This window comes from Trichosurus vulpecula, chromosome X (assembly GCF_011100635.1).
Source record: "Trichosurus vulpecula isolate mTriVul1 chromosome X, mTriVul1.pri, whole genome shotgun sequence".
In the NCBI taxonomy this organism is placed as follows: Eukaryota; Metazoa; Chordata; class Mammalia; order Diprotodontia; family Phalangeridae; genus Trichosurus; species Trichosurus vulpecula.
This window is the reverse complement of record NC_050582.1, coordinates 49,983,606-50,001,050: the sequence shown is the minus strand read 5'-3', so window position 1 is coordinate 50,001,050 and position 17,445 is coordinate 49,983,606. Positions and strand designations below refer to the sequence as shown.

The 17,445-nt window shown below is 43.9% G+C and overlaps 1 protein-coding gene across 2 annotated transcripts in view; it reads left to right on the top strand.

Annotated features, from left to right (window-relative positions):
* The window catches only part of GRIA3 (glutamate ionotropic receptor AMPA type subunit 3), a 197,015-nt gene that overhangs the window by 94,283 nt on the left and 85,287 nt on the right, over positions 1-17,445 (top strand). For both annotated transcript variants that reach the window (XM_036740134.1, XM_036740135.1), the window contains exons 5-8: positions 1,969-2,136; positions 10,086-10,190; positions 11,232-11,339; positions 13,505-13,711. In XM_036740134.1, the coding sequence (XP_036596029.1) occupies positions 1,969-2,136; positions 10,086-10,190; positions 11,232-11,339; positions 13,505-13,711 (588 nt within the window). The remainder of the gene's footprint in view (positions 1-1,968; positions 2,137-10,085; positions 10,191-11,231; positions 11,340-13,504; positions 13,712-17,445) is intronic.

Here is a 17,445-nt window from a genome sequence, read left to right as displayed (position 1 = left end):
CGTGCCAGGCATCATGCTGGTACTAGGTCCATTGACAAATAAGCATCAGTTACTTTTCTGATGTCTTTGTCGATTTGATTTGTGCACAAATGCCACCCCAAATATGAAGCTGCCATTTGGTCACCAGTCCTATTCCCGGGGCTGCAGAGCAGGCAGGATGCAATCTTCCTGCATCTAGCAGTACTCCCTAAAAATGGCTGACATTCTCAAATGGAAAACCCAATAACAACTGGAATTTGCTTCAATAAAAAGCCAACTTTGACTTTTGTCCCCCCCACAGAAGTGAAGACTGATTGATTACTAGCTCTAGGTCCCAGTTTGTCAGAAACAAGGCCCAGGCAGGAATGATTAATGTTTCTTCCAAATGAATTCCAGCCTGTCTTACTTGGCCATTTCCATTTTTCCCCTAAGTAAACAACAAATACCAGCCCAGCCTGAGAACACTTTAGGGAAGCTCATAGCTAACCTTCCCCTTACCTCACAAGCCTTAGTAAATTCATTGAATCTTTAGAGATGGGAGGGCCCTTAGAACACAGAATGTCAGAGCTGGCGGGGACCAAAAACTATAGACAATTAGGGAACTCTGAACAAAGAACATTGGAGCTGGGAGGAATGTGAGAATACAAAATGTCAGAGTGGGGTGGGGGGCGCGCTGAGACCAGAGAATATCAGAGCTGAAGTCGGGCCGGAGGGGACCAAAGAACATAGACAATTTGGGTGGGGGTACTCAGAACAAAGAATGTTAGAGCTGGGAGGGATGTAGGAATACAAAATGTCAGAGCTGGAAGAGACCCTAGACGATCCCCCTCACTTTCCAAATGAAGAAGCAGAGACTCAGTGAGGGAGAGTGACTTTGCCCCAAGCCAAACAGCTACTAAATGGCAAACTTGCAGCCCAAGCCCAGGTCCCCGACTTCAAATTCAGAGCTCAGTCATAGGCCCAGCAGCATTTGCCAGGCTCATTTAGACATGAACTACTTTGAGGCTTAAACTGTATTGACAGAACCCGTCAATGATGTCTCACAGGGCTTTGGTCAGATGGAATACCCTTCAATGAAAGGAAGGGGTGAGGGAATTAGGGAGCAAAAAAGAAGAAATTAAAGTTCTTTATACAATAACAACTATTTTTGTTCATTTGGTAACTTCAAAATATCAGTGATTTCCTCAGTGTGAGTATTCCTTCCATTAATATAGACTGGAGCATCACTCCATCATAGTTAATGTTTTCATGGGATGTTATGGTCAAAAGACTATCTCTGGGAGGGCAGCCTTCTGAGCATCAACTGCCCCCACACAGCCCCACTGTATTCACCTAAGCTGACACAAAGCCCATCACTGGGCCCAAATGCCGATCTATTTCAGCCTATAGAGTCAGAGGCCCCTGACGTTGCCTTGGAGGGTCTGGTTCCACTCCTCACCCTGGGGAGGTTATCAGAAGAGGGTGTCAAGTGAAGCAGGATTTGGGGACACTTAATTATGTATTCAATATTTTAAAGGGAAAAATATCCCAGAGCCCCATGCTACTTTATTAGGGGAAGAATATAGAACACCCACCCTCAGTACCATACAGTGGATGGGGTCAAGGACCGTATTAGGAAGAGTTCACATGCTCTGCATGTTTGTGTGAGTAAGATAGGATTCAAGGATGGATCACATGCAAAACTATCTCAAGGCAGGAAGATGTCAGGATCCTTTTTATTGCAGCCATCAATAAGGGTGACTCTGTGATGAGAGAAGGCAGGGGCAAAGGGCAATGAATGGATTGTATGGACTATGGGGTGGTATGGGGAGAGAGCACTGGGTTCTAATCCTGTAGGCCTACTACAGCCTAGCAGTTTAACTTTTTTAACCCAGTCCTTGCCTGGGCCCCAGGTTCCTCTCTTGTAAACTGAGAAGATTAGACTAGATGATCTCTAAGTACCTTTCCACCTGTAATGGCCGTGTATCACAATGTTATGCTTTCTTTCAGTACACATCCGCCTTGACACATGATGCCATACTGGTCATAGCAGAAGCTTTCCGCTATCTGCGTAGGCAGCGAGTGGACGTCTCCAGGAGAGGCAGTGCTGGAGATTGCTTGGCCAACCCTGCCGTGCCGTGGAGCCAAGGAATCGATATTGAGAGAGCTCTAAAAATGGTAATGGTCAAGATGGGGATGGGGGCGGGGAGTGGGGGTGGCCAGGGCTAGAAGGCAGGATGAACAGTGAGACAGAAGGTAGAATGGGCTTCTTTCTGAGTATGGACAAAGCAAAAAGACTTCTCCCTTGCTGAGAGACAAAAGCAAAAATGATATAAAGTAGATATGGGAGCAATGATAAGCATTGTGGAGAGGGTAAATATGGTTCAGTTCACCAAATTCGGAAAATCTGGAACTAGGAGTGGGACAGATATGCAGGAATTCATTTCAATTCATTTCTCGAGTGTCTACTTTGCACAGAGCATTTCTAGTTCTGGGAGAGAGACAAAGTAGATCTGCCTTCATGAAGTTTACATTCTAGTAAGGGCAATAAGACATCAGAACAAACCAGTGTAATACATAATATTACACAAGTTCATTACAGAGGTCCAAGGGCCAGGTGAAATCCTGGGCTATCAGGGAAAGCTCCTTGAAAGAGGCAGCCTTTGAGTTTGGCCTTGAAAGCTGAACAGTAATTCAATAAGGGAAGAGAGGAATGAGGAGCATTCTAGCCACAGGGAAGAGTATGAGCAAAAGCAGGAGAGAAGGCGGAAGAATTTGGACTGAACTCCTAGCTGACCGAGACTTAGCAAGCGGAGATCTGACTTCACAGAGTAGGTATAACAGGGCTGTCCAAAATGAGGCCTGTGGGCCACATGCAGCCCATAGTGCAATTTATGTGGCCCACCTACAAGCATAGAAATTTACCTAAATGCTTTAGTAAATGAAGCCGAGCTCTCACTAAAATGGCAAATCAAAATATATTGTCTATTGTTTCAATAAAAACCTAAGGTTGGACAGCCCTGGTATAGAATATAGGGAGCGCTTTATTTCATTGAAAGAGCACAAGATTTAGAGTTAGGAGCCCTTATTCTAGTCCTAGCTCTAGTTATGCAGCCTTAAGCAAGGCCCTTCCCTTCCCTGGACCTCAGTTTCTCCATCTGTAACAGAGGGAGCAGGACAACATGGCTTCTAAGGTTCCTTCCAGCTCTCAGTGTAAGCTAAATAAATCACTTCCCAGGAGGTTCTTAATCAACCCATAGCTGCTAGTTAGAATAGTACTAAGGGTACCTATCCCTTTCAATATTCTTTCCCCTCCTCCAATGAAGGAAGTACAGAAATATGATCGATTCCCAGGCCTCACCAGGAGGCAAGAGATCCAAAGAATCAATGGGTGAATGCACGTAAAAAGTTTACTTTTGTACTGGGAGACCAAGTTTTACCTACACCCCCTCATTATAACCTCCAGCAGAGGCTATTAGACTCAGGGCAATGTTCCAAGTTGACACCAGCTTCCTGGGCAAAAGGTGTTTCCTTCTGTCCACAAGTTCCTCCCTCTCTGCAAGAAGCCCTAGTCTCTCTTTTCTTGCCACCATTCATGTCCTGATTCTTCATTGTCCAAAGGGGCATGGGCAAAGGCAAGTGATGCTAGGAAATGCTGAGCCCACCCAAGCTGGCAATGAAGTAATAGCAAAGACACCCCCCACTGTGTTCTTCATTTCACGTCTGCTGCTTCCTCTTTGCCAAGTTGCAAACATTCGATCCAAAGGGGTTAGCAGCCTCTGGGTCTTTCCAAGAGAGAGAAATGGTTTGTCCTCTCCTCCTGCCAATTCTCATGTCATTATGGCAGTTCCTCAGCAAATGTCCTCGGTGCTGATTTAGGGACATGGCACCACATGGTTCTGAAGAGCAGTTAATTAAATCCAACCTTCACAGCAGTTATAGGATTTGTGTTGTCAGGCAAAACAGAACAACGTGTGAAATCAAATAATGCCCCCAGAGTGAATCAGATCAGAGGATATGGAGTGATACCTAAGAGATCATCTAGCCCAAACTCTTCACTGTACAGAGAAAAAACTGAGGCCCAATGATGAGAAGAGATTTGTCCGAGGGCACAGACACCAAAGCAAAGAATCTAACATGTGTCCTCTTGATTCTAAATCCAATGTCTGTTCACAGCATCATAAGAAGTTTCCATTGATAAGGTCACAAGGAACAGGCATGAACATCTCCACCAACCCATTCTTCAAAGTGGAAAAATAGAAAGGGACCAGGATTTTCAAATCATCACTTGCAAGAACTATGCAGATCGATATTGCTGTTACAAAGCAGAAGTCATTACATTTCAGGAACTCATGGCTACCTCAAGCCATAAGCTCCTGGAGCTCATCAGCTTCCTACAGCCCTAATCTTCCAGCACTCAGACCCACACTCAACTAAGCATGTTCTCTTGGCCTATTTACCTAGAATCAAAACTCTGCCCACTGCCCCAGAGAGGGCAACACAGACCAATTTCCCCCAAGAGAAGAAACCACATTGCAACAGATGGATAGTAAAGTGTCACTAATAATTTATTGACTATCTGAGGAAAATGCACATTTAAAAACTATAACCCTAAATGTGAATAGATTAAGTTTCCCAATAAAAAGAGAAGAAGGTGAGGAGTGGATAAGAAAACCAAACCCAACAATTTACTTCACACAAAAACTACATTTAAATCATATAAATTGAGTAAAAATGAGGGGACAAAAAAATCTATTATGTTTCAGGCGACTAAAATAGCAGGATTTGTAATCATGATCTCAGATAAGGCAACAGTAAAGATTGATAAAGTCAAGAGAAACAGGCAGGAAGACTGCATTATGTTTAAAGGTACCCAGCCTCAAGAATGAAAAATAACATAGAATGTATGTACACCGAATGGGCCAGCGACTGAGTTCTTAAAAGACAAGCTAGGAAACTGCAAAAAAAAGATATTGATAGCAACACAATGATAGCAAGAGACTTTAATATTCTTGTCTCAGAGCTGAAATAACCAACAGAAAGATAAACAAGGAGGAAAATATAGAACTGAATGAATTTTGGGATAAACTAGACATGACTGATGTATGCCAATGCCTGAATAGGAGTTTTTAAATATATGTATATTTCCCAGCATCCCATAGTATTTCGGTAAAAATTGATCATAAAGAAATCATAAATAAATGTAAAAGGCAGATATGGTAAATGTTCTTTACAGGCAATGCAACAAAAAGTACAGCAAATATGAGCAAAAAATAAAGGCCCAAATGGATACGAAGTAATGCCATCCTGCCTAATGAATGGATCCAAGAACAAATCATAGGAACAATACACAATTATTTGAAATATAATGATAATGAAACATCATGCTAAAACTTAAGGGATGCAGCTAAAAAGTCCTCTGAGGAAAATTTCTATCTCTGAAAAGATAGTGATATCAACGAACTGAGCCTGTGATTTAAAAGACTAAAAAATATACAAATTAGCGGTCCTAAAGCAAGGGCAAAAGAAGAAAACTTGAAAATTAGAGGAGAAATAGAAAAACCTGAAGATAAAAAGCTATGCAACTAATTCATTAACTGAGGAGGCTAGGCTAAGTTATTAAAATGACTTATAAAATAATAACTTTAAATCGTGTTCTGTTACTTTCAGGTATGTGGTAACTCAAATCAGACTAACAAAAATATTGCCTTAATAGAGGTCTCTAGGATATCTACTTTAACGAATAGATGAAAATGGTTTATAATTATCATATTGTTTTGTGGTTCAGTGGACAGAGTGCTGGGCCTGGAGTCTGCCTGAGTTCAAATCTGGCTTTAGACACTAGCTGTGTGACTCTGGACAAGTCACTTAGCCTCTGTTTGCCTCAGTTTCCTCATCTGTAAAATGAGGATAATAACAGCACTTATCTCCCAGGGGTGTTGTAAGGATTGGGTGAGATAATAATTATAAAAGAGCTTAGCACAGTCAGTGACTGGTGCATAGTAAGCATGATATAAATGTTAATTATTATCGTGATGATAATATTCACTCATTCATTAAACAGATTTCTTAAGTATCTTCTATTAGAAAAGTACTGTGACTAGTGCTAATGATACAAAGATGAAAAATGATACAGATCTTGCCTTCAAGAAGCTTACATCCTACTAGAGAGGATGTATAACGACAGGTAGAATGCGATGGAGACGATAGAATCTCAGGCTCTCTGAATTGACAAAGACTTCGGAGTTTATCTAGTCCCACCCATTCTTGAAGCATGAATCCTTTTGGCAATGTCCCTGACAAGTGACCATCCAGCCTCCGCTTGGAGGATTCTAGAGACACCACCTCCTGAGGCCTCCCATTCCATTTGAGGATGGTTCTGTACAGAGCTGAAATCCACCTCCCTGTGATTTCCACCCACTTTGTTTCCTTTAGATTCAATACAAGTCAACAAACATTAAGTCTCTCCTATGTGTAAGGCACTGTGCTTGACTGGACAGCAGATGCTTCTCAAGTGTTTGAAAACCATGTGTTCTCTTAAGTAAGCTAAGCCTTCCTCTTGTGTAATCTTGTTTAGACTCTTCAGTGGCTTAGCTAACCCTGTTATTTTGAACAGCTAGTGTTGAAATTCAACTCAACATGGCTGAATTAGCACAAACTCCAAATTGGTGTGGTCCATGCTAATAAGGTTTTGTTGTTGTGTGAGGGGAATGTGACATTGGGGACACTAGACTGTATTCTAAAACACAGACAAACTTACTGCTGAGAAATAGCTGAATTATTTTCTTTTTTCCCCTCCATACACAAGTATGCACATACTCAAAATGCACACACACATACACATACACACACATTCTCCGTCTTCCCCCTTCATTCTCAGAACACCCTCAAACAGCATTTCACTGAGCCTACCAGTTACATTCACTTAATGCATGTATATCATTCCAGATACACTCTTCCCACACAAAACTTGAGTCCTTCCCCTACTGCCAGAACCTCTGATGTCCTTATTCATCTTCCCCTCCAGGGACTCTGCACTACCTACTTCCTTCCTGCCTAAGTAAAGGAACAAAAGCCAATAGCCACAACATAATGGAGCTGGAGGTGTTTAGCCTGGAGAACAGAAAGCTTAGAGGGGGCATGAGAGCTATCTTCAAGTATATCAAGCGTTGTCATGTGGAAGAATGACTCACCTTGTTCTGCATTGACCCCAGAGGGAAGAAACGGGAACAATGAGTGGGAGCTGCATTTGAGGCAAATGTAGGCTTGATATCCAGAAAAACTTCCTACCAATGAGATCTGTCACAAAGAAGGGACTGCCCAGGAATCACTGGTTTCCCTCTCACTTGAGGTCTTCAGGCAAAGGCTACATGAGTACTTTTCCGGGATTGTTTTCCACACATGGGTTGGATGAGGTGGCTACTCAAACTCAGTTTCTCCTCTGATGAAGAATATCAAAGGCCCCAGAAATAATCATTCCACACCATGCCTTAGGTATTCATCCACTGGTGAACAAACCCCTCTTCCCCTTACCAAAATGTTCCCTAATGTGTGACATCCATCTTCTTGACTGCAGCAGAAGTCCATTACTTCTTCTGACTTGCCTGACAGCTTGTCACTTTTGATAAGTGATAAAAAAATATTTCATCCTTCCATACTAGGGAAACAAGACAGATTCTTTTTTCTTTGAAACTAAGTACTCCGCTCCTACACACCAAATGAGTAATGTGAGTGGGTAATGATAATGGCTTAGCTTTATGGAGCACCTTTCATCCAAAACACACCAGTGCACCTTGAGAAATGTGGCAAGAAACTGCTCTTCCTGTCTCAATCAGAATCACTTAGAGCACAGAGTGGCAGGTTAACCCCCCTCTTTTTATGAGACACAGATCAAGGAAGAAACTTGCTTGTGGTCACATAGTGGCAGTGCTAGCACTCAAACCCAGGTCTCCTAGCTCCAAGGTTACTGATCTTTCCGCCACACCATGCTCCTAACTAGCTCTTGGCACTAAGAATAATCAGGAACAATGGGGAGGTCTTTCGTCCCAGCTCTTCTAGGCCCTGCACTCTCTAGAGGGAAAATGGGTGGTGAGGAGTTAATCATCAGAAAAAATTAATCTCCACCGAAGGAAAGGTGTTATTCCACCCAAGTAACAGAGTTCCAAAGACTCACCCAACCTCAGAGTAGGAAGGAACCTCAGGGGCCCCCGAGTATAACTCAGACCTGAACAAGAATCCACTCTGCCAGGTGTTATCCAACTCAAAGACCCCACTAGCACCTGAGGCAGCCCATTCAATTTTTGGACAGCTCCAATTTCTGGAATGTTCCCCCTCCCATCAAGCCCATATACTTGTGCCCACTGCTACTGATTCTGTCCTCTGCGGCGAAGAAGAATAATTGGAATCCCTCTTCCCTGTTACAGTTTTCCAAATGCCTTAAAGCAGTTGTCACATCCTTCTTCCCATCTTGTCTTTTCTAATTGAAACATCCCCAGTTCCTTTACCTGGCTCTCACGTGCCAGTCTCCAGTCCTCTAGCTGTCCTGGTCATCTTCCTCTGGCTGTATTCCTGCTTTTCATTTCCTCCCTAAGATGAAGTCTGACCAGGGCAGAGGACAGTGAGACTATCTGTCACCCTTCTCATTTGGGACATTCCACCCTTCTTAATGGAGACTAAGTTCACGTCAGTGTTTTGATCTGCCACTAAGTCAGTCCACTAAGACCTCTGGGCCTTGCTCACCTTAACTGTTGTCTAGCTATGTCGCTCCAAACTTTGTGTGGGTGAATTTTTTAGGCCGCATATAGGACTTTATATCTAGCTTATCTTTCTAGACTCTTAAGATCTTTTGAGAGGCAGAGGAATCCTGATTCAGTCATCCAACTTATTAGCTATGTCTTCCAACTCCAAGTAATCTGCAAATCTGATAAGGATACCATTTATGCTGTCATCCAAGCTATTTATAAAAAATATTGGACAGGACAAGACACACCACCCTAGAGTGACGTTGGTCTATTAATGACAGCCATTTGACACCATCATTTTACCAGCTCTAAATCCACCCAACATACAGCCCAAACCTCTCTATCTTTTCCACAAGAAGAGCAAGCAAGAAGTAGTCAAATGTTGAACTAAACCCAGGGTAAGCTCTATTTAGTGCCTTTCCTAATTCTGCAAATTTAGAAACTTGGTCCAAAAAGGAAATATTGTTAGTCCAGCATTCCCTAATCTTGATGAACCCATGTTCTCAGGCTCTGTCTGATTATTGCTTCCTTTTCTAGCTATGCACTAAGCATCCCTTTAATAATACACTCAAATTTGAAGTCAAGCTCATTGGCTATAGCTTGCAGGCTCCTCTCTTTTCTCTTTTTCTGAAAATCAGAACATTGGCCCTTCTCCAGTCCTCAGCACCTCTTCTATTTGGCATGGGTTTCCAAAGATCAACAATAACAACTGCATGTTCTTTCAGCACCCTAGAATGTAGTTCGTGGGGACCTGGTAACTCACTGTAGTTCTTTTATCATCTCCTCACTCATGTTGGGCCTTAGCCTTATCTAATTATATAATGCAGGTGACCACCTACTCTGTCTACCTATGAGATCACAGAAAAGTATATAACACTTCTCAATGGAAAGACTTGACACCTAGAAAATCCCAAGAAGCAGTTGATGATTCCAGCTGTGTAGACCATGTTTAATTATTCAAATAGGTAGCATAGTGGATAAAGTGCTGGGCTTGGAATCAGGAAGGCTCATCTTCCTGAGTTCAAATCTGTCCTCAGACACTAACTGTGTGACCCTGGACAAGTCACTTAAGCTTGTTTGCCTCAGTTTCCTCATCTGTAAAATGAGCTAGAGAAGGAAATGGCAAACCACTCCAGTGTCTTTGCCAAGAAAACCACAAATGGGGTCATTAAGAGTCAGACACAACTGAACAACAAATTATTCAAAATGGAATTTCTCCAAGTAAGCCAGAATTAATCAAACTCCTAGTGACTACTAGATAAAAAAAGCAATAATGCTGCACTATTTAAAAATTCTCTCTGTCCGTCTCTCTTTCCTTTCACTCTTCCCCTCTCCCTCCCCTTCTGTTCCTTCCTTTCTTTATCTCTCCCCCCTCTCCCCACTCAGGTCCAAGTACAAGGAATGACTGGAAATATCCAATTTGATACTTACGGACGCCGTACAAATTATACAATTGATGTGTATGAAATGAAAGTCACCGGCTCTCGGAAAGTAAGTGGACAAACTATATATTCACCAAAGAAAATGGGCCACATGTTAACTCAGATGCACGAAGATGAACATAATAGAACACCATGGGGAGGAAGACTATTATTCATTGGGCTATTTCTATTATCAAAGGAGTATTTCCACATATTTTAAGAGAGAATTGTTTTCCCCTTAAGGTCATCCCTACCCAAGCACAGCAAAGCAATAGGTTTAAGGTGGCACAAGTGGCTATGAGACAATTGAATACTGCAAAATATGCCTCGGGATCTTTTCATCCTTACCAAATCCCCAGCGGGAATTGCGACCCCTGAGAATCTCAGAGCCAGTGCGAGCACCTTCTCCATGGAGGTGAATGCTATGACTACTAATAGGCATAGAATGTCAGAGCTGGATGAGCCAATTAAACGTGGACTACAGAATATCAAAGCCAGGAGAACGTGAAACATGGAACACCAGAGCCAAGAGAACAGAGAACACCAGAGCTGGGCAGGGCCTACCAAACTACTTCCACCAGACATGTCTTTTGACAGGTGATTTCCCTCAGCCATGGCCCCTTAACTCTCACCACATTCCTTAACTGAGCAGGGGGTGGACATTAAGCATCTTCTTTCAAACACATCAGCAGGGCTATTAAGCAGTAGGTACCCTGCCTTGTGTCATTTCTGCAGGAAACCTACTACTTGCTTCCCTGAGCCTCCTCACAGTTCCTCAATGAGAGTGTTATAGGAAGAGCAGGAAAAAAAGAACCGCTCTCTTCACACTTTAGCAAGATAAACTACTGCATAAGATGTAGTAGGTGTTAGAAGCCCCAGAGTGAGGAGATGCCACTCCTTCTTGTGTGTGTGTGTGTGTGTGTGTGTGTGTGTGTGTGTGTGGAGGGGGGAGCCAGGGAGGGCAGAAACCAAATACATCTATCCTGTGTGTGTGTGTGTAAAATTCAATCACCCTTTTTCTATTTCAATGGCTTTACTGCAGCCATGAAATTCCATCCTTCACTTACAGAGTGATAAAGAGGTAAGCAAGTAACATGTCTGCTCTTTGCAGGCTGGCTATTGGAACGAATATGAAAGGTTTGTTCCTTTCTTGGATCAGCAAGTTAGTAACGACAGTTCGTCCTCTGAGAATAGGACTATCGTGGTGACTACCATCCTGGTAAGTTATTGAGGGAGGGGCTGCTTTTTCTTTCTAGAGAAACCAAGTCCTTGTTTGAAAACTTTCGGTCGAGGAGCTCTAGGTCAAGGAGAAAGTGTGGCTCTAAGCTCTGACTCACTGCAATCCTGCCACACTCCAGTGCCTAAGAGAGCTGGCCAATGTGGCCACTCCCTCTACTGACACACCCACTCATCGTCCTCCTGTCTATATCTTCCCATCAATCCTCCACAGCAGGCCGCTCCTGCTGCTGGAGATCTCCCTGCAGATCTCTTGATATTACATGGCTATCAATGGAAGTTGGCCTATCTCTCAATAAATGAGGATGATGATCATCACTGACATTTCTATGCTACTTGAAGCATTTGCAAAGCACTTATTAGCAATATCTCCTGAGTCTCACAACAACTCTGTGAGGGTAGGTACTGTTATGCCCATTTTACAGATAAAGAAATTGAGGCTCACAGAGATTAAGAGATTTGCCAATAGTCACACAACTAAAAGGTATTAAAGATTAGAGATTAGAACCTCATCCACATTGCCCATCTCTTCTGCTGGTCCTATATTTATTTGATATCTTTACACAAACTGGTTGTGTGACCTTGGCTAAGTCGCTTAATCTGTTGATACTCTAGGAGACTCTTGAAGACTATAAATTGTAGAGAAGCTGCATTGATAGCAGAGATTTCCTCACCTGGGAGTTCCCTATGCCGGTGAAAACACAGCTCCATTCCCTATCTCTAATATCCTTTTCATTGCTTTTATGCCCACTGAGATAAGGGAGTGTGCATGTGGTTGGGGGCTTAATTTCATTGATTTCATTCTGCTGGTGCTAACTGAGGCACTGGGCAGGAGGGAACTTGCCCAGGGTGACACAGCCAGGATGGGTCAGATGGGGTCCTTGAACTCAGGGCTTCCTGGCCCTCAGCCTCACTCTTGTGCTGCCTCTTGGTATGTTTAACACGTCAAAATAATGACTAGGAGGTGCCATTTATCACATCTGCCCAATCCCACCCACAAACTCACCCCCACCTATTTACAACCTTTCCTTAAAGTTAGATTTAGATTCTTTTCTTTTTGAGAAGTGGCACGGTCTTAGGGTAAAGGCCCTAGAGGTAAAGCTGGCAAACCTGGATTCGACGCCCAGCTCTGCTACTTCCTAGGTTTGGGCTCTTGGGAAAGCCACCTCACCATGCCCCTCCCCATAGTTTTCCCTTCTGTTGAATGGGGAGAACAACTTCTGCCTTGCCTTCCTCCTAGGGTTAAAACAACATGAAAGTCTTTTTAAAAAAAAACCACTTTCCACATGTCAAGTGTGATTATTCATTCAATGCCTGCTCTAAAAGGATTCCACAAGGGCTTTTCAAAAATCCATTTGGTCCATTTGGAGGGAGCAGAAGACAAATCGATTTCATAGAGCTTGAGGAAGATTACAGAGTCTAGGCAAAACTCATTCATTTAAACTCCGCTAATGCCAAATTGGGGAATATTCTTGGGGACAAGGGCAGACAGGACTAGGGCTCGATTAGAGTTTTCCTTTAGACTTTTTGGAAAGAAATCCTATACCATTAATATACCGTTCATTTACAAGTTAACCAGAAGTCACTTGATCATCCTTGTCTATTTCTTAAAGCAGGTCTGAGGACTTTTACTCACAAATACTTTTTTTGACCATATCTAGTAACTAGGAGCATTCAGATTCATTAGAATTTTATTTTCTTCCAAATAATCCTATAATCCAGACTTTCTGCCAGTTCCAGCTGACTTTCTCCCCAGATAGCGTGGATTAGTGAGTGCCGACTGACTTTCTTCTTCCACCTCAGAAAGTCCATTTTTTTTCTTGGCCCTACAAATCCCTGAGCCATCAAGGGCCATTAGCCTCTGCATGACTGAGGGCTATACATGTGGACAGTTGGTCCAGCTCCAGGATTCCACATCTACAGATTTTTAAGCTTTCACGGAGCAGCTGCTGAGTGCCTAGAATAATGGTCCGGCTCAATGAATTGTAGTTTAAGGGACTTTTGCCTATAGATTCAGCGTAATGACAGCCGCATGAGTACTAAGCCTTCCCAGCTAGAAGCTAAAGAAGCCTACACTTCTAGATTAGGTGCTTCTCTCTCTCAGGATCATCCTTGAGTTAATATTCGATCTTCATTTTGATCCCAAAGGAATCTCCCTACGTAATGTACAAGAAGAACCATGAACAACTAGAAGGCAATGAGCGCTATGAAGGCTATTGTGTTGACTTAGCCTATGAAATAGCCAAGCACGTGAGGATCAAATACAAGCTGTCCATCGTTGGAGATGGGAAATATGGCGCAAGGGATCCTGAGACCAAAATATGGAATGGCATGGTTGGAGAGCTTGTCTATGGGGTAAGTTTCCATCCAACTTTCTTACTCCATGCTTTCCATTTCAATCAAATTCAACTAAAAAGGCATTTGTTAAAGCCTGTTATATGCCTTAATAAATATACAAGGGTTTGGTATACAAACAAGACAGTTACTTCTCTCAAGGAGCTTACTTCTTATTTGAGGGAAAGGGGAAAGAACAAGTGTACATAGATAAGCAAATGGAAGATACATACAAAATAGCTAAAAGGCAAGTGGAGGGGTGGATCTAACCACTATGAGGGATGAGAAATAGACATCTTGGAGGTGGTACTTGAGCTAAGCCTTGAAGAAAGCTAGGGATTCTAAGAGGTGGAAGGGAGGAAAACCATCTCAGGCATAGGGGATATAGCCTGTGCAAAGGCATGGAGGCCAGAAATGGAATGTCACACTCTGGGAATACGAATGCCAGTTCAACTGGAAAGTAGCATGCATTACTAGGAGGACCTGAGTTGAAATCCCACTTTTATCACTATTTGTATGACTTTAGGCAAGTCACTAGATCTCTCTGAGTCTCAGTGGCCTCATCTGTAAAATAGGTAGGTTGGACTGGATAACTTTTAAGGTTCCTTCTATCTCTACATCTACCATATTTATGATCTTCTGATTTTACCATTCAGTCAATCAACAAACATTTATGTTCCGGGAACTGTAGGTGCAAGGGATCCAAAGACAAAAGTAGAAAACACAAGCCCTCAAGAGGGTTGGCCCTTAGTGGGTCCTATAAAAAGGCTTCATGATGTGTTCACTGGATCTCTCTGAACAGGAAGGAAGATCAATTCAAGGCCAGGGCTAATTTCATGTGCTCCCCAAGTCAATAATAATCTTCGAGGGTATCCTGGGGCCCTGAGTGGTTGAGCCAGGATATGTCAGAGGTAGGACTTGAACCCAGGTCTTTGAATTCCTCCAGAGAAGGGCCAGGCTATGGCAGACTAACTAACTTGCTGTTGGGCTAACAGTCCCTAAGTGATTGAAACCTTTGGCTACAAAACCCTGGCCTCGCATAAGACCTCTTACAGACAGTGGGGTCACAGGATCTGCTCCTGTCCCCGCATTTCACAGAGGAGGAAACTGAGGCCCAGTGAACTTGAGTGATTTGGCCAAGGTCTCACAGTAAGTAGCAGAGCCAGGATTGGAACCCAAGTTTCATGGTGCCAAGTTCTGTGGTTTTCCCCCTCCCCCACGAATCCACAAAGGTCAGTGGTAGGTAGCACTATGGAGATAGAGTGGCTGATGGGGGCAGGAGAGGCAGTGAGGGACCCAGAGAGACTTCAGGAAAAAGGCAGATGATGTGCATATTCACTCTGAGTTCTACTAGGAGGCAAGTCACCTGAGAGTAAGACAGGTAGGGCCCCCCCCCCCAGCTGGCATAATTTCCAGACTAGAGAGAGGAAAAGAGAATCTATTTGGGAGGGAAGGGGTCACCTTGCTAACATGAGCATGACAGTGGTGGATTTGGGGAGGCCTGTGTTGTGCCCTACCCTGTCCCACCCCTACAGGGCCTGAGGAGGAGATAAAGTAGGCATAGCCGCCACTCTGGATGAGCCTTTGGAGACCCTGAGACAGCCCGAGGCAGAGAACCTGAAGGACCAGGCTTCCCAGCTCTGGCCTGTGTGATTAGGGCTTTGGCAACATTTACTAAGCACCAACTACATACAGAGCGTTGCACTGGAGACTAGGCATCAGTATCTAGAGCGTTGCCCAATGCAGAGACCTGGGTCTGGCCCTCTCAGGGCCTTGATTCCCCATCCAGAAATGATGAGGACTCAGAGTATAGTGGAAAGAGCCCTGGCCTAAGACCTGGGTTAAAATCCAACCTCTTACATTTCTGACCTTCCCTTCCCTGAGCCTCAGTTTTCTCATCTGTAAAATGAAGATATGGGACTAAATAGTCCCTGAGGTCCCTTTCCATCTAAATTGGTGATCTTGTGAGCTAATGTATGACCTATGTCCCTTCCCCTCCCTGGGCCTCAGTTTCCCCCTCTGTAAAATGAGGGGGTGGGACTAGAGGGCCTCTGAGGTCTCTTCCAGCTCTAGATCTTTGAGCCTCATAGGCCTGGGTCATCTTGAAGGTTCTCTCCAGACCTAGATCCTACAGTCCTCTGAGTAGAGCCAGCTTGTGCCCTGGGGAGGAGTCTGCAAGGAGGCGGGAGGAAGCAGGGGTAAATCTAATACTGAAGACCCAGCTGCAGGCAGGGGCTGAGTTCCACTGAACAGCTTTGGTACAGCTGGGGCAATCTGTACAGTGCCCAGGAGCAGAATCCCATTTGGGGGTTGGCCACGAGCCTTGCCTTCAGCTTGGCTTCAGCGTGTGTCCCTCCAGGGTAGGGGACATGCAGAGCCATGCCCACCCTGCTTTTTCCCCTCCACCGACTGCTTCATGCCCTGCATTGGGTCAGGGCTCCAGCTCAGCCAGCTCTCCTCTGAACTTTGAGCCCATGATGGAGAATACCAAGGACACCCGTGGTGGAGTATGGACTCAAAGAAAGCTTTTAGAGAGGGCTCACGGTCTGTGCTAGTGAAGGAGTGATTCCAAGGGGTTTGAATTTGCCTTCCAAAATGGTTCCTTCTTTTCCAAAGAAATTATAGTCAAGGTTGATATTTGGGGCACTCAGGAGCTATTTTTAAAAAACAAACGTCAATGCCACCCGACGAGCCCCATTATGTAAACTCTTCAGAACGTTATGGCCTTACAAATGGCCACCTGCTTTCAGCAGCTTGTGTTGGGAATTGGCTCTTAGGCATCTGCCACCCCTACCACAGAGGCCCTGTCCCAGTCCTTCTGGACCACCTGTTTCCCTGGCATTCCATGCCATGCATGTTCCCAGGAGAACAACAGGGTTCAAAGACTTCATGCTGGCAGGAACCTCAAAGGTCATGTAGTCCTGTCCCCTTATTTATCAAATGGGGAAATTGAGGCAGGACAGGAACCTCCAGTCTAGGATTCTTCATGCTGTACCATGCTAGGTCAGCTTACCAAGCATGGAAAGACGGGGGAAGGCAGTAGCTGTGGCCTCTGCCTTCCCCCCTTTTCCTGGCAAAATCATTGAGATACTCACAGTGGCTTTGTAAAGTGGAATATAAGCCCAATTTCTGTTCTCTTTTGTCTTTGTCTTCCTGGCACATAGTAGGTACTTGATAAATGTTAGCTGAATTAAAACATAAAATGCTATAGAAGCATGTTATTATTAGTCAGAATTCCCAGTTAAGTGGCCCTACTTGACATCCACAGTACAGGAATACAGGTTTATAGTGACAACCTTAAGTTCTGAAGAAAGAAGATGGTATGATCGACTCCATTTTCTCGTTAAATGTACTTAGTTTGTCCCAATTATCACTTGATATCTCCAATTTGACACTTACTAGCTCTTTGTGACTTAACGTTCTTCGCTGGCGGACTTGGATGCTTAATATCTGTGAGGCTTCAGGCAATTCCATCTCTGGGCCTCACTTTCCTTGTCTATAAATCTAGGGGCTTATACTAAGTGGCCTCAGAGGGCCCTTCAAACTTCAGAGCTGTGATCCCACGTGTGACCTTGGGCAAATCGTTCCCCTCACCCAATCTCCGTTTTGTAATGTGTAAAATGGGTGTGCTGGGCCTAGTGGCCTCTGGGGGCCCTTCAAACTCTGAAATTTTGTTATCTGGGATCTCTAAAGAATGAGAGATCTTTGATTATCCAGAACCTCCCCCTCACTCTCAACATCGACTGGGACAGATG